At 46.4% G+C, this 22,200-nt stretch overlaps 1 protein-coding gene across 5 annotated transcripts in view; it reads right to left on the reverse strand.

The window, feature by feature from the left end:
* Window positions 1–249: 249 nt before the first annotated feature.
* Window positions 250–22,200, reverse strand: part of MAP3K13 (mitogen-activated protein kinase kinase kinase 13) — a 74,629-nt gene continuing 52,678 nt past the window's right edge. For 4 of the 5 annotated variants that reach the window (XM_085303909.1, XM_085303910.1, XM_085303911.1 and 1 more), the window contains 12 exons: window positions 20,350–20,533; window positions 19,681–19,872; window positions 18,374–18,532; window positions 14,684–14,842; window positions 13,263–13,371; window positions 12,227–12,336; window positions 11,133–11,249; window positions 10,402–10,539; window positions 8,654–9,398; window positions 7,323–7,393; window positions 5,011–5,308; window positions 250–4,247 (listed from right to left, as the gene is read on the reverse strand). In XM_085303909.1, the coding sequence (XP_085160035.1) occupies window positions 4,146–4,247; window positions 5,011–5,308; window positions 7,323–7,393; window positions 8,654–9,398; window positions 10,402–10,539; window positions 11,133–11,249; window positions 12,227–12,336; window positions 13,263–13,371; window positions 14,684–14,842; window positions 18,374–18,532; window positions 19,681–19,872; window positions 20,350–20,533 (2,384 nt within the window). In that variant the 3' untranslated portion in view covers window positions 250–4,145. Of the gene's footprint in view, window positions 4,248–5,010; window positions 5,350–7,322; window positions 7,394–8,653; window positions 9,399–10,401; window positions 10,540–11,132; window positions 11,250–12,226; window positions 12,337–13,262; window positions 13,372–14,683; window positions 14,843–18,373; window positions 18,533–19,680; window positions 19,873–20,349; window positions 20,534–22,200 lie in introns of those variants that run through there. The other variant, XM_085303913.1, reaches the window with a different exon arrangement.

Raw genomic sequence — 22,200 nt, forward strand, 5'->3', positions numbered from 1 at the left:
GCTCACATAGCAAAATCTCTCATGTGACAGGAGCAAAATGTTCAGGGACACGTGGGTGCTCAGCAGGCTACCTGCATCTCACCAAGCCTTTGCCCTATCTTGAAGCACCCAGGAGATACAGTTCAGCTGAGATCAGCAACTTAAAACACCCTCTTTGCTGACAAACATCATGTTATTAAACGGCTTCATGACTCTATCCCAACGTACATCACAAACCCTCCCCAGATCACCACACCAGCCTGAGAAGCATTGAAGTACACTGGCTTTTTATTCCATGCATTGTTTGCTTTGATAGTCATTCTTGTTTCCATCACTGTACACTGTTCAATACAAAAAAATCAAGTTTGTATCAGGAATCCGCAGAGCAGGGGAGAGAGAGATGAACACTACTGGACAGGGCCAAGATGAAATGGTTACTTAACACGACAGTGGGGAAGGCAACATTCAGCTCTGGGAGAAAATCTAGGCTAGTGTTCAGGAGCTGTCAGCAGCCATGAGCTCTGGATCAGGGTAGCCAGGATGCTGAAAAGGGAACCCACAATTTACCTCTGTCCTGCAAGTGAGGTGTTTCGGTGAGGAGGAAGCAGGCCGGTTTGGGTGCCTCAAGCCCCCGTATCCCGCGAGGGAGGAAAGTGCAAGGAACCGCAGCACAGGCGCCCGTACGGCAACGTGGAGATCAGGTCTACGTGCGATTTGGGCTGCGCGGGAGGGCCGCTGAGCCGCCCCTGCCCACGCACAGCCGAGGCGAACGGGGTGTGCGCGCAGGGGAGGCCAGGATGGTATCTCCACGGGCGTACGGGCTGTTCACTTACGCAAGGAGGTGGCAGTCCCAAAGGGATGCTGCATAGCAGGCAGCAGTTAGGAGGAGCAATGCTGGAAGGTTACAGCGCAATGACCTGCGCATGGAAAGCAACTAGACCAAAGTGTGGCTGGAGCATGGCAACAGACAACCAGAAGAGCTTCTGCTCTGCTTTTCCAAGCTGTCAATGTCTCCTGTGGCACAGGCAGGAAGAAATCTGAGCACCTATCAAGGAAAGCCGGCCAGAAGGGTCCCAAACTCCCGTACATAAAGGCCTCTCCCCATCTCAGCAAGCGCCGGTGAAGGCCAGGGGCTCCCCAAGGAGCTCCATCACCTTGTGGGGCTCTGCTGAGCTGAGGCTGCAGCTTCCAAACCTTTCCAGGATCTTTTTGTTAGGGATCGAATCATCGCAGACTGAAGTCACTGAGACTCCGAGAGGCCTCTGAGAGCTTTGGGCTATTGCTGTATGATCGCCTTCGCAAGCGAGCGCTTCGCACGGGCAGCGGGCACGACTGGCTGACGCAGCGCTGCCCGCAGCCAGCTCTCAGCACGGCCTCTTGGAGCTCAGGAAACCTGGCAAATCCGAGCAGCAGGGTCTCTCCGGGGTGTAAGGCCTGGCCCCCTCTGCTGTGCTGGAGATCAGGTGTAGGCCGTGATGGTAGTTCTCAACACTTGCACACATCACCCCCTCTCTCCTTCTGCAGTACTTTGGTCTTCCTCTTTGTGTGCATGGGGTTACACATAGACATGATTCTCCACTGTTTGGGCTGTCTCAAGTTCCTGCACCCCGGCCTCCAGCTTCCTGAGCAACAACCTGTACCACCTCTTTCCACCCCAAAACCCCTGCCACACCAGGACAGCAAAGCTTTGTCCGGCCCTGCCACCTCCTTGTGCCACTGGCCAAGAAAGAGAGTGTTTGGGGGAAGAATGAGGGATGGGGAGAGAAAGGAAACATGAAACCAAGTCAGACGAGCCTTGCTCCCCTCCACGTTCTTCCTCCAGCCCGGGTCTGAGTGCTGCTGCTGCAGGTAGGGGGGAGCGGTAGCTCCTGCTCAGCAGCAGCCTCGTTGGCCCTGTGCTGGTGATGCACAGTGTGGAGCCGCTGCCGGCCACCTCGACGCCGTGCCCGCTGCCCTCCACTCTACGCGTCCTTTTTTTGCCGGGGGTCTTTGTAGAAGGTTATTTGCTTTGCGATCAATACAAAACCACCGCTCCCTGATCACTATTTCCCCGCCAACACGGGGGCTGTCAACTCCACCAGCAGCGCACGAGCGAACTGCAGCATCGACCTCGAGGAGCATCACAGGCCCCCGGGGCTGCCTGCACCCGTCCCTCCCGTGCCAGCCTCGACACGTTCTCGGCATCCTTGGAAAGCGCGAGAGGCAGCGACTACTGACAGCCTCTGAGCCCAGCTCCGCTCCCGTGTCCCCCCTCCCAAGGGATCAGGGAGAAGGTAACATCACACAAACGGGTTACAATTGTGCTAGCAGTGAAGCCAACCTTCTGATCTACAGAAACGATAATAAATAATAAAATAACATCATAACTTAAGATTTGTGTGTAGTCCAGCTACAAAAATTTAAAAATATGGGATAATTTAACTCATACAATACTGCTCTCTGTATAAGTAAGACATTTTCCTTCATTTTGCCATGAGGCTATAAATTACCACAGTTAAATTCAAACCAATATTTTAACATAAAAATGTAAACAAACAAAGCAACAGAAGTACCTGTCCATGGTCCGTTCCTGCCGTTCATCTCAGGCTGGTGTGCCGGCGTGCAGAGCAGCACCCGGCCGACCGGCCCGCACGCGCCTGGCCCGGCCGGCTCAGCCAGCACGCTAGGAAGGGCAGAGTGAAAGCTCTCGCAGGGGGACATCAACTAAGGTGGGGGAGACGTGCTCTAGGTTTTGTTCTCTTTAAACATTGATTTAGAAGAGTAGTGTTTGAAGGGAAGGCACTATGAGTTCTACCAGAAAACAAATTTTTCTCATCTGCCAATGCCACATACCAGGGCTATCCTCACTTTCACCAGCTTAGATGAGAAACGGAGACCTCAGGGTACACCTGAGACGCACAACTGTGCCACAGCCACAATCAAGACTCCCTGTGCAACTTGTCTGGTTTGCACAAAGCCTGACATGAAGGGCAGGCAGCTGTTAATGCTTTCAAGAACGTACAGTGAACAAGGGGACTGAGCAGGGCTGATGCTCGTGTCTAGGCCAGCGATTCCCAGTCTTCCCCCTCCACACACAGCTCTCTGCTGGTTATCGATGCTGTTGCAGGTGAGAGACTGCTTCTCCACGTCCAGTACAGGCACCTCCAGTTCCCTCCCAGAAGCGTGCTCGGGCTCTACAGGATGTGCTCTCCACGGTTTGCAAGTTCTCGCTTTGCCAACACTGATTTGATTGATTTCTTTAACTGACTGAAACAGGCAGGAGGTAAGAGGAGGAAGTAAACTGGGAAATGGCACACTGCATCTGAAGGAGGTTTCCCTGCTCGACTGGAGATCAACGCTGCCAGAGTGAAGCAAGGGCGATGTTACGAAGTGCTCTTATACCAATTCTCAAGAGGACGAGGTTAGAATACATTTGCAGGATCTCACAACAAAATTCTGATTAAAAAAAAAAAAAAAAAAAAAACTAAAAACCCTTAAAACAAAACCCACTATTACATTCCTGGGGATGTGTTGACTCAGAAGACCCTGGATGTTAGCACCTCAGTACCAATTTTCTCCAGGAACGTGTCCACCTTCTGATTAAAAATGACCCAGCTGGTTATATTGAATATGCTTTGTTCACAGGTTACCTTGTAGTAAGGTCTTTTTATGCTTCCTCATTTGATAAGACTGAGTGGTTTTGTTTTCTTGATCTGTTTGCCAATCTTCAGGGCCAAGAGGCCTGGTCCCCTGTGAAAGCAGCAAGAGAATCCCCCGCGTTTGTACACAATGCTGTCCAGGTAGGACTCCCAGGATGTTTCTCTGTAATGTGCTTGCTTTCTGAACTTTTTTTTTTGTTTTTGTTTTGTTTTTTTTGCAACAAGTCTGTGTGTCTATAAATACAATCCACTCTTTACAGTAAAAAGTGTTAAAATGTCAAAAAAATAAATATCCATGTTACAGTAACTAGATTATTCAATAAAATACATCCCTGCCATTCTTGATTGAAATGCTCAAAGAGAATTAATTTCATTTGGACATTTTCCAGAGATTCGGGTTATTGCAAATCACTCCTGGGGTGGGAAGGAGAAGCATCTTCTCTTCCTGTAAAGTGTAGTGAAGGGGAATGAAGTGGAATCTCAGGGAAATCAAAATGCCAGTATCAGGAAGCTTTGGGGAGATCTGTATTACCAAGTAGCAGAGCTGCAGGGCTTATTGGTCCTGACCGTGGCATCAGAACACTCCCCCTCGGAAGAGTCACAGTCTGATTCTCCAAACTGCGCTGGGTTCTGCAAAGCAAAAGGAAAGGAAATGTTCTGAGAAGTTTTCCTGCACCGCAGATCAACCACGTTATCCCAGTCCGTAACAGGAGACAGGGAAAGGTCACCACCGGCATGAGGTCAGTGGCACACAGATGCCAGCAGCACACATCCTACCAAAGGTCTCTTTCCTCCCCCAGAGGAGGGGCTGGCGGAAAGCATGATAGTCGGTCACTCCATTTCAGGCTTTCTGTGGCAGCGTTTGGTTACTGAAATGCTTCACAGGACACTTCTAGGGTAGAAAGCAATCTGCACCATCAACAAACAGACAGAGGTACCAAAAGATGGTGCAGAAGCCTTTGTCCTCCCCACTGCCAAAAGCTGGCAAGGTAGTAAAAGGAAGAAAATCATTTCAGGTCTGTCAGCAAGGCTGGGAAGAAAATACTTATATTCCTTCCATTTCATTATCTACTTTACCTGCTACTTTTCACCCCCCTTAATGCAACTGCATATCTGCTGGCCTCTCAATATCTCACTCGGCCTGAGCAGTAAATTAGGTCCAGCTTAGCTTGTGCTTATTTTGTCTATTCATTTGGCCTAGTATGAGAAAGACCAAGTATTTAAGCAGTCCCCTCACTGTAGTCCATCTACCACACAATCCCCTAGGCAGTGTTCCAGCTTTCTGGCCCTTGGATTTCTTTGTGTTTTTTTTTTTTTTTTTTTATTATTATTTTTTTTTATCATCATCATCATCGGATAGAAGGAAGCAGGAATTGTTAAGCACACAACTCACCTCACTGCTGTGCTCCTCTGCACAAAGTTTGCCCAGAGACATCTGGGTCTTGACTCTCCGCACAGCGCACTCTTTGTCTGAAAGCCCATCAGACTGGGTGGAGATTTCAATGGGGATCTCTGGAGTCTGAGATAACATGTCCTCCAGCTTCTCAGCCAGCTCATCTTCTAGCTTGGCAGCCAGCTCATCCGGACTGTTTGAATGGTCGCTTGTGTTCCCCTCCTCTCCATCCGACACAGAAAAGTTCTCTGAGCTGAAGGTTGAGTAGGACTGGCAGCTACTAATGCAGCGGTGAGGTCTGCAAACCAGGAGAGTGGTTCAGCTTGTATCACAGTGCCTCTGATTGCAAACAGAAAGCAATTTCCAGTGTGCTGTTAGGCTCCCCCTGCCTACTGCACCCAGAGTTTGCTGGCCTTGACTGACCCCACTCATGGTGCCTGCTCAACCCTGGGTGAACCTGTCCCCAGGAGCCCGCTGCTGGCTGGAGAAGTTACAGCTTCTCAGTGGGAAGGTCTCCCACTGCTGCACACATGCAGAATCAGTTGGCAAACCAGCACAGTGCTACCGTTCAAACACAAAGAACGCTGTTTCTGGTGTGCAGCAAGGGTGAAAGAGAGCTTTCTCTCAAGACATCTTGAATCACAGTCAAAACTCTCACAACATTAGCAGTGCACTGAACACAGAGTGGATACTGAACAGCTCAGTCCCGTTGTCCCTACCTGCACAGGGCATGCAATGCTGTCTAGCTGCTTATCCATACTGTGTCAAGGGCACGGTCCTCCCAGAAGTGCATGGTCCTCCCAGAAGTGTCTTTGACTGACCAGAACAGGTCCTGTCCATAGGAAAGGCTCTCCAACTCTCCAAGTGCCTCTTCCTGCCATAAGTATACATCTGCAACTGCCAAGTCCTAACTTATCCACAAGGCAGGCGGCAAGAGCACTGCCACGTGTAGGGTTACTCATCACATTTTGGAGCTAAGGGAACCTACCACCTTTTGAATAACTCAGTTTAAGAAGCACAGATTTAATTTCATCTGTCTTACTCTGTCTTTGGCACACGTTCACACCAGCTGATCTTCCCTGAAGCATATTCCTCTTTTATCAGTCCATTTTCCTGAAATAATCAGGAAAATTGAGAACAGGGTGTGCAGACAGTGCCTGCTTTCTCCTGGCACATCCTAGTGCTTTGCAGCAATCAGCAGATCTGACTTCCTGAGCTGAAGACTGAACCGGCACTACAGTGTTTAACAGCCACTGATTGATCTACCCTCCATAAATTTAACACTTGTTATCTGTTTATATTTTTATTTCCACAGCATTCCTTGACAATGAGCTCTGCATTTGTCAAAGTTCTGGATGGAGAAAGCACTTCCTTTTTCCATATTAAATCCACTGCTTGATTCACTAGCTGTACTTAGTACTTAGTACAAACATGAGGAATTGTTCCTTTTTGAGTTCCTCTGCATAATTCACAATTTCGTGGATCTCCATTACACCCTCTCCTCTTTCTAGACAAAAAATTGCTAATCCATTTAATTTCTTCTCTGGAAGCCATCTCTAACCATCCTTTTCAAACTCTACCACGTTCTTTGAGCTGGGGCAACCAAGATGACGTTTACGATTCAAGCTACGGGTGTACCATGGATGCATACAACAGTAGATGAGGTTTTATTCTGTTCTCTACTCCTTTCATAACAGACCTTAACCTATCTGCCTGCTGCACCATTCCTGCATGTCAAGCAGCTGTTTCCATAAAGCTACTGCAACAATGCCATAATCTCTTGGCTGAGCACAGGACTGTAAAGCCCATTATCATGTATGCTGAGGTTAGAACTGTTCCTGGAGTCTATTATTCTATAGGAAACATCAAATTTAATCTGCTATATTGTCACCTTGCTCTTGAATCCTTCCTGAATCCCACCACAAAGGTGCTGGAGTCAGCCCCTTGCAGCAACGGCTAATAAAAAAACATCTGAAAGAGTCGACAAAGGCTACCAACATCCAATAGGGCTGATGCTGGTGACAAAGATGCAGCAGTTTATTTTTACAGACTGAATAATATTAACCCTTGCTAACCAACTGTGACCAAGCTGTGTTGCAAACAGCCTGCGAGAGAGAATTTGTGCTAGAGAGAACATCTCTGAACAGGCTGAAAACAGCAAGTCAATATGCAGGATCCCTGAGGATGATGGATGGGACACGCTGAATCTTTTGCTAGCATCTTCCACAGTTTCGATGCTGCCATGCAGTTGCTAGGACAGTTCTCCTTCTGAGTTTTGTCCCACCTAAGATTAGAGTGAATTCACCCTTTACCTTTGTCGACGAGGAAACTCCACTTCACTGTCTACTTCTCCCTCTTCCTCTTCTGAGGAGTCATCACCGCTCTGGCACGAAAAAAGGACAAGAATGATGATTTCACATTTGTAAAAGAACAAATATGCAACTACATGGCTTCCCATTGGTTTTCTAGCACAAAGTCACTGTGCTGACAGGCTGCAACAGTCCAGATGAGAAAAGAACCTATTTAACAATGAGAACTGACAGTGACTTTTTTTTTTTTTTAAAAAAGGGGATTATTTCAGGTGGTATTAATGCTGTCATTCCTACGTTTGGAGTGCTTAACTTCAAAATACACTGGAGTACTTTCAGAAGGCACTACATACATAATTTTCTAGATTTTTACAGAAGCTAACCAAGTAATTGGGATCACAACTAAACCCACATAAACTGAGTTGATTTAGCACTCCTAGCTTCACCACTTTAACCTCTTCTACATGAAGCCATCATAAAGCAGGACAAGGGATGGCTTTTTGGTGGGTTTCATTAACTAGCAAACGTGAGTTTTCTCTCATCTTCTACTTCAGTGAGCACAGCTTTTCATTCTCCTCCTTCCATTCAATCCCAGACTTCACAGTCTTGTTTTTTCCAGCCTAATCTTGTCCCATCTAAGAGGCTGATTCTGAAGTGTGAATCAGGAGTTGGCAACTATCTTACCCCATGCCCAAGGGCTCATCCTCCTTCATTCCAGGGCCAAAGCCTAGAACAAATTGAAGGTTCTGGTATTCATCCTCTTTCTTGCACTTTTCCACCCAGGCCCAGTTTCTCTGCTCTTTGCACTCCACTCAGACTGGTTCCTGCTTCTACTCTCACCACCTGGATAGAAGCAGCTGGAATAAAAAGGAACTTCATCTCTCTACAACTGTTCCTCCCCACTAAGGAGGAACACTTTCTTGAGGGACTTTGTTTTGACCTTGCAGTGCCAGGTCAGAGTGTACTCCTTGCTTAGCTGCTAAGCTAACAGATCTTCACGTAAGAACTATGACTTTCCAGCAAGGGGGCCAGGTTCTAGCAGGAGCCACAAAAGGCATGTCCCCAAGGCTTCTGCAATGATTGTATTTGTGATCCAAATCACAGCAGCGCTACAGAATTTCTGAATGAAACTGGTGCATGGTGTTTAACATGGACCTTTGAGAAAGGCTTGAAAACATTTTGAGGCTATTTCAGCAACAAAACTTTGCCAGACTAAGTTTCAGTGGAAACAAAAACTGGCTAAATTACAGCTAACATAAAATAGAGCCTTAACAAAAACACAGTTGTTAACCTCCACTATTAGCAGTGCTCACCAACTACAATACCATCCTTACCTTCTGAACGGGTCTTGTTTTGCAAGGTAGCACTGAAGAAGCCATGTGCTGGGGAGTGCCTAGGGCTGATGCCGACTTACTGCTGCTGAAGCCCTCTTCCTCCATCTTCTCAATGAACTGTGCATTTTCATAGAGGGAAACACAAGTTGGTGACTGAGAATGGTCGATCCCTGTTTCAAGAGATGACATCGGTACCTGACCACTATTCTCTTGCCTGCACTGAAGACAGGAATTATAAGGATCTGTTTTGCAATACTCCCAGTGATCAGCTTTGTTTTCACTGCTCTCCAGATTCCTCCGGCAATCTGCCTCCATTGCAGCAGAGATGAGATCAGGACTGGAACCAGACATCCGCCTTTGCGCATGGTTACTGAGAGGGCTCCGCAGCGCTGCCGCGGGGCCAAAGTACCTTAAGTTGTTTGCGCAGTTGGCAATATCTTGTCCATGGGCATGAAGCCGTGAGTGATGGCCCTGGGGATGGCCTTGGCCATGTTGCTGCTGTAGACCGGGGTGATGAGAATGATTATGAGGAGGTGGTGGGGGTGCATCATCATGCACTGGCTGGTTTTTCAAGATCCCTGCAAAATCATTGTAGCTGCCTTTGCTGTTCCCTCGGCGGTGACGTGGCTTACTGCGGTAGCGACTTTTGCCGCTCGGTGTTGACATTTTGGGACTTCCTGAGAGTGGCGAACCATTGGATGCTGCTTCTGTGCTGGGTATGCCCTCTGACTTCAGCAGATCTGGCCTGAGACACAATCAGAAGTTTAACATTAAACCAAGAACTAAGAACCGAGAAAGGACATCAGCTTGGAGCCAGGACAAAGAGGCAACTGCAGCCATAAGCAGACTCTGCTTTCTATAATCTACCGGCCTCCCTCCCCTTTGGAGGCTTGACTTCTGCCATCAGTTTCTTTTGATCTCTCCACCCAACATCCCTTCTGTTCAGCCAATCATGCCCCGCACTGCTTTCTTGTTGCCCTTGCCAGTATTTGACACACACACACACACACACACACACACACACACTCACTCTCCTCCTTTCTTTCACCCTTACTTTGATCATCTACTCCCAAAATAGCTCCCTCCTATGTCTAAGACCTTGGTGTAGGGCATGTCTCTTAGCATATGCGTATATGATGCTCAGCCCAACAGGGTCCCAATTTGCTGACGATGTCAGCCTGCTCATTTCAGATGCATATATGAATATTAATTCAAAAGTAATTATTCACTGTTAATCAGTAACTAGAAACCCTAGAAAGGGGAGGAGGGAGATACACAACTCCTTTGAAAAACCCAGCAGTATCTCACTTTCAGAAAGTCACGCAGAGAGGAAAGAGCTGAAAGGACAAAGAATTCACACATCTTGAATCCCAATTTAATTCCCAAGCAACATATCCATCCTCCCTGAGGACTGGCTGATTTCCACAATCTCTTGTTCTGCTTACTAACATCCAAGTCAAGGACGAGCTAACTGCTGCTTGCTTGGACTGTAAGCAATTCAGGAAATGCCTCAGACACCTCCTGCCAGAGCATCACCACCTTGAAAAATTTCTATGGACTTAGTGGTTCCAGAGAATTGTCCAGGTAGAAGGAAAGGCAAGATTCATGCCTTGAGGATCAGGCCAGGCTCAGGAGAGAACATTCCTTCAGCCTGTCCCAAGTTGTCAGTCTCAAAGAGATGTAAGCTACCTGCTCAACTCCGTGCGGATCTGCAGTTGCTTCCTGGCAACCGGGTTGTTACTTCTTACCGTTTAGTCTGGCTGCCTGGTTTATGGGAGACCCCCTTCCTCTTCATCAGCTTCTCAACTGTGTTGGGGTGGATTATTGGTCTGACTGGATGGCGTTTGTAAGTCCCAGGATACTTCTTCTCCACTGCTTGTTCCCTCCTGAAACATTGGGGAAGAAAAAGCCCAGATAAGTTCTCTCCTCTCTTATCTAATTGCAGCTCCTGTTGGACAGAAACGCAGCTCCACATGAACACGCTGCGTGCCTGTTTCACAGCTACAGCTGGGTGCAACATGACATGCTTTTCTGGGAAAGGACCTAGTTATTTTCTAAATTCTCTCTGCAGAGATCAGGCAGTTGGAACACTGCCCTGGCGCACAGTCCAGAAACAGCACTGCGTTTCTCTCTACAAAGGGGCCAACAGCAGATACCAATGCCAAATGGGAAAGGTACTTTTCTCTCAGTTGGTAAATGCTGGGTAAAGATAAGGGCACATGGCAGTTTGCAGTAGTCTATTCTTAACAGGCCTCTCTCTCTCCCTCTCTCTCTCTCTCTCTCCCTCCCTCTCCCTCTCCTTCTCTTCTTCTCCCTCTCTCCCTCCCTCCCTGCTGGCCCTTTCTTTAGCCCTGGAAGCATGTCAGTGGAAACTAAATCTGCAAGTACGACCATGCAATTTAGATACGAAGCACTGGTTTATTCTCCTCTATGCATGCTGCCATGCATGTGGTATGCCATTCTGCCCAGAGATACATACTTTATGAGCTCCTTCTCACGGACCTCCAGCTGCAGCATAATAGCACTGAGCTCCATGTATAAGTTGTTGGCTCGCTCCAGCTTCCTCTCGTAGTGTTCACGGATATCCAACGCATGCCTGCAAAAGAGAAAAGAAAAATCAGTATTCCACAGTCTGCTGGCCCTGGACCAAGAGAGGAGAACAAGGAAAAGCACAGGTAGTTTAGAATAAGGCCTTCTAAATGTCAAGTTTGCCACCTATATTACATTGTGTGTGGACTCCAGGTAGTGAACGAAAAATCAAGAGTATGATACAGTGAACGAATCACAATATGATTTAGAAAACATTTAGCAGTCTTGAAGTGGCAACACTTTTCACTATCGAAGCTGCAGATGCCTCACGTGCACCCCCAGGCCCTTCAGCCAAGCGCTGACATTCTGTTTGCACAGAATAGAGAAGAGGTCAAGCCAGCTTCTAAAGAAAAAGTCATCCATTTGTATTTCATAAATAGCAGCACGGTTTTATAAGAAATGCTGAAGCAAGGTGCAAAGATGTAGCCTTCGAAAGGTTCCTAGGGCTAAGTAACACTGATCCACGATTATGTTAAACTGGCTGAACGAGGTTTCTTTTAGTTTTTCCTCAAGTCTGACACAGAACCACTACTTGGTATTTTACCTCTCTTTTTCACAACTGTACTTGCAGATTTATAGCAAGGAAGAGACCTCGCTCTGCTTTCTTAAATAAACTTTCTGCTTTCGTTTTTAAGTTGGTCTAATATTCAAAATAATTTAGGTGGACTGACAAATTAGGAGGAGTGTGCTCACTTCTCTGGAAATAAGAACTGTCTACTTTCTTTGGATTAGTTAAGACCTAGAACATGTCAGCAGGAACTTCAGCTTCTGGATTCAGAAGGAATTTCATCTGCCTGAATTCATGCCACCAGACATACCGAGACCTGTTTTGGGGCCTGCAGCAGAAGACAGAATCCAAGATGGTCAAGAGGTTAGAGCACACACCCTGTGAGAGGAGGCTGAGGGAGCCGGGTCCACTTAACCAAGAGAAGAACAGGCTGAATGGGAAAAGCAAGCAGTCGTCATAAAAGACTGTCAACAAACCTGAGCTCTTCTCTTCGACGACGAATCAATTCTTCATCTAGCCGGTGGATACAAGTTCCTTCACTTTTAATTTTCTCAAAATGTTTCTTCACTTCTTCTCGCCATTCAGCCTAGGGAAATAATTTACTCTCAGGTATTTACAAAGCATTGAGCACTCTTGTTGCTCTGAACAAAAATTCTTAGGCAATATTCTTTGTGTCTGCAGAAACTGCATATTCATATGGAAAACGTGCCTCTGTTAGCTGAATTATTTTGGTGAAAGAGTTGCAGTATGTTTCATTTCAGCATTTTCAACTAGTATTATACTTGTATTTTCTAAAATATTACAAATTAAACTCTAGAAAGTTCTTTTCAATTTAAGACATTTTCTTCTCTTTTAGCACTTAAAATAAACTGAAAGATCAATCATTTGCACACCTCTATTCATTAGAAAAATGACTGTCATTAGGGTGATACTATTTGTCCCTTGAAGCCCTTGTTCTTGTAGCTTTAGTAAAAGGCACCCACTTCCTAATGCAAACACACCAAACACTGTACAGATCCTCGATACCTGAGATGAGGTCTCATCTTCATTCCCACCTTGGGAGATGCCAACTGAGAGGACTTGGAGGAATCTACAAGAACGTCCTTTTAGATCTTCCCCGAGTGTCCACAAGTCCCTTCACTGGTCTGCAACAGCTCTTTGTCCCACTCACTGCCCTACTCATTTTCACAAATAAATGCAGTGTTTCCTCTCACAGCAGTTTTCTGGTTTCCTGTACAACTGTACCAGGAGAAACAGCTGCGACCAGAACATCTGAAGTCAGCAGTCTCCAGAGACACGGGAAAGACATCACTGAGTTTGACTAAAGCTAGCAGACATCTCAGTCTGTGAAATCCTGAATAAAAGACTTTCAAATACCCATCAGCTTTCTTCTCCTCAAGAATCAAACTAAAAATTATGGGTCATGACTTCTGCTGCACGCAGTGCAGCCCCTGAAATGAGAAACTTAGAGCCAACTCTGGTGCTAATGGGCTACAACCATTCTCTAGTTACCTGTGATTTGAAATAGGTTTCCTGAGGAGTAGCCAGCACATCAGCAGAGGCAATATCCAGGTGCATCAGTGTTTGTCGGAACGAGGGGCGATTCCGGGGCTTGCTCTGCCTGGAACAAAACAGACCAGTTACTAACACGAGATCAGGTTAATAACACTACCTAATCCTGCCCTTCTGAAAGTGCTTATCACCAAAATCAGTCCTCTGAATCCTGTAGCTGACAGACTAGAGCCAAAGCTATAGAAACCAGACACACCTATACAGCCGTATAGCACAAGACTGAGCCTACAGTACCGCAGCAGGCAGAAAACCTGTGTAAGATCCCACTTAAGTACAAACCCCTCAGTACCTTCGAGAAAAGAGACTGGCATCCTAGCTTCGAGACTCAACCCACTAGACTCGCTGCATGGATGCACTGTGAAAGATGGTAAGCAACAGTTTCTCAGGCCACCTCTCCGCTACAGGCAACCTAGTTCCACTAGGTGGGGATAAAAGTGTATGCACACAGCGCTGAGAGCTGTAACATCTGCATTTCACAGTCATACGTGGAAACCCAGCTGCGGCTTCAGGATCAGGAGGGTAAACAGCTACTTTAAAAGAGCCACTGATGCTTCGTGGCTCTGATGCCTTGTGCTGGCATACCAGCAGAGCGGGGAAATGCTGAAAGATCGCTTACACTCTGTGACAAGACTCAGTTACAAAAGATTAAATATTAATGGACAGCCCAAGACCAAGAATTTCACCTTTATTTTCAACTGGCAGGTGGAGTAAACTGGAAGCATCTCCCATATACACACGTGTAAAATCCTGGTTTCATACATAAAGTACAAGCTTCTCTACTCAGTTCAACAACTCGTCACTCTAAAAGATGTTTTCAGAGTAATAAAACAAAGCAACAAGAAAACCCCAACCTTTTCCCTTCCCACAGAACTATCTTGTATCAACTGCTTAGCCCCTCAAGCAAAAAGGCTACTGGAAACGACCTCTATGCTGTGGGCTCCTGCTTCACATTTGACTGGCAACTCTTAACTAACCTGTCACCTTCCTGGGGCTTCCATCAAGCCCCGCTCTCCCATTTCTCAAGCGTTCAAACCCCCCCCCCCCCCCCGTTAACCCGTCTCAACAGTGTCTGCCTACTTCTTCCCTCTGCCCCATCTTTCCAACCCAAGAGCAAACCACACAGCTCTCTTATTCCATCCATTATGCTCCAAACATCCTCTGGGACCCAGGCCTTCTGCCACAAGGAAGTAGGATCCATAATGTTATGCCTTACTGCTCCTGTGCTGAGCTGCACAGTATTTAAGAGAATCCTATGGTCTGGGTTTAACACTCTCACCCTGACCCTTGTTTCATTGGTGTCTCTGGGAGCCTGGCGAGAGCTGGGAGTCATCTCTTGTTCTGCACAGGGATGAGGCTCTTACCAGGTTTGCCTCATGAGGATTTTGAAGCCATCCGGACAGGTGGACGGGACAGGAAGGTGCAGGCTGTTGCTGCCCACGCCCCAGATGATGGCAGAGGAGTCCACATCCTTGTAGGGAATCTCTCCCGTAAGCAGTTCCCACAAAACTACCCCGAACGACCTGGTGAACAAAAAAACAACAAGACCAGGAGAAAACTTCCACATGAATGCAATTTAACAGAAGCACCTGGAGCATGGAAAACTGCCCTTCCTTTTGCAGAACAGGGAACTAAGTACGTCTAATCTGGAGTGGCAAGTAGATACAACAATGTTTAAATGCTAGCTTCTAACCTAGAGTAGCTATTTCACATATGAGGTACTCTTCCTCCTCTATCCCAGCCTGGGACACCAAACTACACTGCTTTTACCTCACACTGAAATGGGAAAGGGTAGATTTTAAAAATCCTGAGAGTACATTAGAAGTTTTTCTATGTAGACGAAGTCTCACCAACTCCTGCTAAAGGGTAAAGTTAGCTTTTCGAGATGCTCTTTTGATTGTTTTTATTGGGAAGAACAGATCATCTACTACAGGATAGCCAGAATTCACACATGTTTTACAAAGGCAGCAGAAAAGTTGCATTTATGTCATTTATCTCTTTTTTCCTAGCCAAAAGCTCTCTCTGCTGCTGTGTGTACTCAGCCGCTCATAATACTCCTAGATGGGTGTTTCAGAAGCTTATGAGACTCATCACTATTAACCACTGCAACAAGGAAATGAAGAAGCAAATGCAACTTGTGTAAATGTCAGAATCAAAAGCAGGTGTAATTTCATCTGGAATTAGTTTTGTGCTCTAATTGGAAAAAAAGGAATGTCAAAGAAAGAACAAACTCAATTAAAGAGAAGAAAAGTTCTTTGCCTGGGTAAGAACCTCCTACTACAAAAAATGAAAGATACAGGCCATAAAACTCACTTTGCTTCTCTTCCTCAGCAAAATGCCCAAGTAAGGATCAAAATCTTCATTTATGACAGTAGTTATTGGGTTTATTTACAATACCCACCCAAGAAAACAGCAAATAAATAGCAAACCAGTCAATACAGAGGCAAACAAAAGCTGCTGCAGACCAACACCACTCATAGTGTACCTTAAGACCCCCTCAGATAAGGGGGGGGGGGTAGAGCTGTCTCAATTTCACACCCACAGTTATCTCCTCACTTGTGACCCTATATGCCCATGAGGCGCCAGCTCTGCTGGTAAGCCAAACCAGGTGAGAAGTGACACGGGTTTTCCTGCCTTCTACTACACTGAATTGTTTTTATTAAGTACAGAAGACCACCCAGAGGACAAACTGCCTGGATGCGAACAGTCAGGAAACAGAACTTCACGTAAACAATGTCTCATTTTCAAAGCTTCAAAGCATGTTCAAAAAAGTCAGACTCTGAATGTTTTTTCCCTAGAAACACTTTTCCGTGGGCTGTAAGAAAGCAGGGATCCCAGGTGGTTGGACAAGCTACCAGGAAACCCCATCTGGTTTCAGCTTTGTTCTGATTAAGACCTGACATAGGATTTTCAAGACTCCTGATAAGATTATAGATTTTCCTTTTTTTTTTTAGCATGCTGTTAAAGATGAGAGAATGCAGACACATAAGCAGCTTAGGAATCGTTCTCGTTTGTTGTCAGCATTCAGGAATAGGAGTTTTACTCATCTTGGGGGAGGAACGGATGTCAAGGAAGAGTTTGAGCAATCACTGCTGCACCCTCTGATGGAGAAGAGTCTACCACCGCCTCCACACAGGTGAGAGGTCTGGTTCTCTCCAATCATGCAAAGAACAAAAGCCAAACACACTGTTGCCTGTATTGCCTCAGTGGGACACTGCAAGCAACCGTAGAGAAGCCACCATATTTGGGAGCAGAAAGAAGGGATGGTAAAGGAACCATAGCAGCAATACGCACTGGAGTCTGGGCAGGGCATTTAGCAGCAACTTGCATCCAAGGCATCTCTCAGTTTACACCAAAGAACAACATCTGCCAGTCATTTGGGAAAGAAGTCAAGGAATGCTCAGAGTCCTCAAGCAGGACTAGTAGCTCTTTTTTACTGGACATGATGCTCTGCACAGTACTCCTGAGTTGAAGCTGCTCTAAAGGAGAAAAAGCTGAGGGTAGAAATCCAGCAACACCTCTCCTAATGAATCTGTGATTCAAAGGGAAGAGCTCAGAAGACAAATGGCAACTGTAATTTCTTCCTAAAACAATCCAAGAGCTTCTCCCAGAAGAGCTGGCTAAGCTGCAGCCTGCCTTAAATTGAATGCTCAGACTCCTGCCCAAAGCCCAGATGCCAAATTACACAAAATGAACATACAAAACATCATTTTATAACTGTGTCTTCCAAAAGTAATGTTTATTTTAGACGGGGGAAAGAGCTGTTCCCAAGTATATTCTCCCTAGTCTCTTCCACAGCCTTGCTCACACGACCAGATGCTTCTCCTTGCTCCTCCAGTCTGCCGGGATGGCCCCCCATGTGCTGACAACTGTCCTGACACTCAAAGAAAAAAACAAGGCATGGGAGTGTGTGGTTACTTGGACATCTTTTAAGACTCAAATCCTGGGCATTCAGGCCAATCTCAGGGAAAATTGTTCTTGCTGCCTAATTCTGGAGGGAAGCAGCTCTCAGGAGAAGATGAAAGGACACATTTACCACAGTGCACCACATGTTACAAGACTTTCTCTTCCCTTACAGGAAATCAGCTTAAAGTCATGATCCAACTCTGAGCCAGTCCCGAGAGCAGAGCGCTGAGCTAAACCACCCGCAGCAGCAGCTTTTTGGCTCCACTCGCACGCTGAACCACCTGCAGCTTTGACCTGGAATTTCACATTGGGTAGGAGAGGCTGACAGCATCCAAAGCCAAAAGCCACAAAAAGGAAAATTCACTAGGGCTATAAAGGGGGGAGAAGTACATTTGTCCTGGATACTGTCATTTAGTAACCAGAAATAACAAGGCAAAAACAGAGATGTGGTTCTCTTGAAGACCCTGAAGCCTGTGGGGAGGCATCCCAAAGGAGCTCCAAGGCCAAGTTCTCTCTCAAGCATTTTTAATGGCACAGCGACTTTTGCTTGTGATCCTTGGGACACAGAGGACCTTTCACATTCCTATAATGTTTCTAGGTTTCTAGATCCTTTTGTTGGATCCAGGGTTAGTTCCACCAGACTATAATCATGAGGCTGGGCACGTAACAGCCACGTCCAGTATGCAGAAAGGAAAAGATGGTTAGACCCTTCAAGTCAGCAGAGTAGAGGCCTCTGAGTTGAAGGGAGGCCCTGAAGAGGATGAAAAGCAAGTGAAAAATCACACTGGCTGTAGCAGTTGCAGCAGGGCCTCAAGCACTAGTAACAGAAGAGAAAGCTCTGGCCTGAATACCGAAACAGAGAACTGCTGCATTTGTTTACTGTGAAGATCCTGCATGACGCAGTTTGATACTTCCAGATCTCAACACTAAGCTTTTACACATACATGTTATTCTTCTTGCCATTTTAGCCCAGGGTTCAGTGACAGAGTTGAGGGCCCTAGGCAGATCTTTTGAGAATGAAATACTCCACCAGCGAGCAAACTATCCCCATCCCTAGGGGGAAAAAAGAGCATCGAATACGTGAGTGCTGGGAAAAGCGAGCGCCAAAATAAAAAGTGAAGATATTTAATTAAAACAATACTACTCACCAGATATCCACTTTTTCAGAGACAGGCTCATTGCGTATCACCTCCGGGGCCATCCAAGCCACAGTACCCGCAAAAGACATTTTTGTACTTTTATCACTAAGTTCTTTAGATGTACCAAAATCTGAGATTTTTACTGCATCTGTGTGTGTAACTAAAACACTGGAAAGAAGAAAAGAAGAAATCAGCATCCTGAAAGTTTTTTTCAGCAACAAATCTCAAATTTCTGTTAGGACACCAACAGCCGCACACAACACTTATTCTAGGCAAGCAACCGAGGCACTCTGAAGTTAGTGGCCGACAAGGCCCTCAAGCACAAAAGCTAAGTCCCACAGTTAAATTCACAAATCCAGCGGCCAATCCCAGCAGATACACATTTTCTGTCCACTCCTGAAGGAGTGCACCTCCTTTCTTTGCTTGATATCCCAAGCAACACTATGCTGGAGTGAGACTGTACACAAGTCAGACTGTTTAATTTGCACATTTCCAGCCCTGTAGATCAGAATTCGCTTTGCTGCTGGAAGACAACTTCTTCCAAATGGAAATAAATGTCTTCGCTTTAAGATCACAGTTGTAGCACACATCTCTCAAGATGGCACTGCAACAGCCCTTGGGAGTAAATCCCTTCTTAATCAACATAAACAGTTGATGAGGCCATTCTGCAGGATTATAGGACAAAGATTTTGCATTTTCACCGACTAAAGCTCTCACTTGCTTTGGGTTCTTGTTGTTCGTTTTGCCTTGACTGCATTTCTAAATCCTACAAATCTTGATATTACTTATTACTTGCAAATTAGCAAGTCATGCTAAAGTAACCAAAGATCTACTGTGTCTGGGAACATTTCAAACTTTTAGCAATGCTGTACCTTAACAGCTTGTGCTGTAATCATCCACAAGTGTTACCCTAACACACAGTCACAGTTAGGTCACAGGCTAAAGAAGAACAGCCACAGTTTTAACCAGAAAGCTGCAGAGGAACGAGTAAGACACATTCCAGAAAACCAGGGAAATATAAGAACAATTAAGAAGGAAAAATGAAAGAATAGAAGGCAACAGTGCCCCACTTTCAAATAAGACCAGGCACCATCACATCGGATGTATTTCCTGACTGCTCTCTTCCACGTAGGCAATTGGTACAGCTTCCACAGCCAAGGCAAATTCCAGCACAAGAGATGAGTGACATGGGAAAAAAATCTCCCATTAGTTTTGAGAGAAAGTGGGGGGGGGGGGGAAATGGTGTCTTCGACCTAACTTTATTCCTCAAGAAAAAAGAAACAAATTTGGGGATATTTAAGGAGACAGAGACTCACTTTGGTGACTTGAGGTCTCGATGGATGATTTTGTGAAGGTGCAGATAATTCATTCCGCTAGCAATCCCCGTGGACCAATCCACCAGCAGCCGAGGCGTGACCTTCCGCCCTGCTCGCAAGACTTCGTAGAGCTGTCCGTGTGCACAGTACTCCATGATAATACAGTAGCATGGGGCTTGAGTGCAAACTCCCCTGTCAAAGAAAACAAACACCGAGCGAGGATCAGCAGAGCACGAGTCCCAGAGCAACTCTTAAACGTGGCAGTCAAGGGTCAGGAGAGCAATCTGCTCACTCTGCCTGGGCAAGCTTCAGCTAACGGCTCTCCTGACTGAATAGGAAGGGGAATGTTTCCGGTGTGCTTTGCACAGGCAAAGCCTCATTTGCCGCAGGGGCTGGTTTCTTTGGATTTCCCACACCTGCACATTGGCAGGGTTCACAGCACGCATTTTGTTAGCATGACCAAAAGGCAGCATTGGGTGGGAATGGTGACCACAGCTTTGCTGTCACAGCAAGGCACAATTTGAAAGAGGAAGCAAAGGATGACTGTCCACTTTGTCCTAGAGACAGCTTAATTCCTGGAATTAAAAACATGGCCAGGCTATGAGAGCTACTGCCTCTTCCCTCGACAGAGGTAGTGCTGGTAAGGTTGTAACAAATACCACAACCTACTTGAAGGCAATGATGTTTGGATGTTTGAGTTTCCGCAAGTGCTTGATATCCGTTTCGTTCTGATCTCTCACTTTCTTGATCGCCACCTCCTCTGCTCGAAATTTGCCCAGGAAAACAGCTCCCTGGGCACCGCTGCCAAGCCACTGCAGCTCCGAGATCTCTTCAAACGGCACCTCCCAGGTATCTAGGCACAGGTGAGCAAGGGGAACAGCTTTAAAGAGCAAGTTCACAAAACTCTTCTGTGGCAAGGTCGCCCCAGGGCAGCACTTGCCACCTCCTTCCTTATCTCTGGAGGTGGATTTTGCTGGGGAAAGGAGGCAGGGTCTCCCCCAAATACAGCCCCCTCCTCTCCCCCCCGTGGCCAGTGTCCCTCTCCTCCATGATGCTTGCCTCTAGCCTCTTCCTCCTCACACCCTCCACTGCTTTTTCAACAGAGCACACCACCTCTTTTCAACATTTGGGTGAGTCACTCCAGGGCAAGGAACAACTTAACATGCTTGAGACACTGTATTTGCAACTTAGGGAGCGTTCTTCTACTCCAAAACTCAAGGATGGTGATATGTTACTAAGCACATGACCCTCTTGAAAAGCACAGATGAGAAGAAACGTTTAACATTCACTACTAGGTAAAAATACGGTGTTTTTCCCCAGAGGCAGGATAACAATAGGAAACAAAAAGGAAAGGCAGAGGGGGCAGGTTGTAAAATCCAGACCAGCAATCACCAAGTTACCCAGCCCAATGCCCGTTAGCCACCACTATGTGTCTCTGAAAGAGGTTCTTCCCACACCCACATTGTGTATTATCAAACAGGCAAGAGGATCTTAAGGAGGAGACTCCTCCTCTCAGGTACCCGCATGCATCCTGTTGGGGTACTGCTAGGGAGGTCCAATCACACGGTTCAAACTGTTTAAAGACAGCTGTGCCCATCACAACAGAAAACCTTGATGATTGCAAGTTATCTTTAAATTACCTTAACATCACACAAACAGTAAGATAAAAGGTGAACAATTTCTTTACTATAACTCAATAGACATTTGAGCTTAGAGCACAAATTTATTTAGTAGTAGCAGTAAGAGTTAGTCCATTTATTTCTGAAATAAAGTCATGCCCGTACAGAGCCCTGTTTCCGATCACCGTGAAGACACGTCCTCCTCTCTTTCACGCACTCAGTGAGCTGTTGGGGTGTTAAGACCACCCACAGCTGGCATCACGCAAAAGCACCCATCCTAGACACTGCCACTGCTGGGGAGAAACCTACAGTCCCCAGCTCTCGCTGGACTGATTCGGATTCAAAGCTCTCCCCAAGTCACTCCTGTGACCCTCAGACACCGGCTGTGCTCCTCCTTCCGAGCGACTGCTCTTCAGGCACGGCTGAGGAAAGCCAGCTCCCACCCAGACACAGAGCTCGGGGCCCATGCTGCTCACCAAACTGCGAAAACACCAGTGTTAATCTACAGCTAAAAACTCCCTTTGACTTGGCAGGACAAAGTCTAGTCTTCAGCATATGTTTCTTCACACACACACAAGTATTTTTCACACAGACGTGCGCTTGCAACCTTGCACTGAACAAGAACATGGAAAGCAGAAGAGAGCACGTAGCTCTCAGCTGCAAGGCAGGATAACTAAGCAACGCGCAGCACTTGGGGACATGCAGTGGTCGATCCCTATCTTCAGTTTTCAAGAATGCCACAACAGGCCTCATGAAGGTTATACTGCCCACCTAACAAATGTGTACTTCTCTGTTGCATCTCATCCTAAGATATCACCATTAACTGATCCATGAAATATGCTTTCCATATGCTACTACCAGTATCTTGACCACAGGACATTCCAGTTTTTTAAAATAAGCA

The sequence above is a fragment of the Rhea americana genome, unplaced genomic scaffold (genome assembly GCF_003343005.1).
Source record: "Rhea americana isolate MKP2758 unplaced genomic scaffold, rheAme1 scaffold_200, whole genome shotgun sequence".
NCBI lineage: Eukaryota > Metazoa > Chordata > Aves > Rheiformes > Rheidae > Rhea > Rhea americana.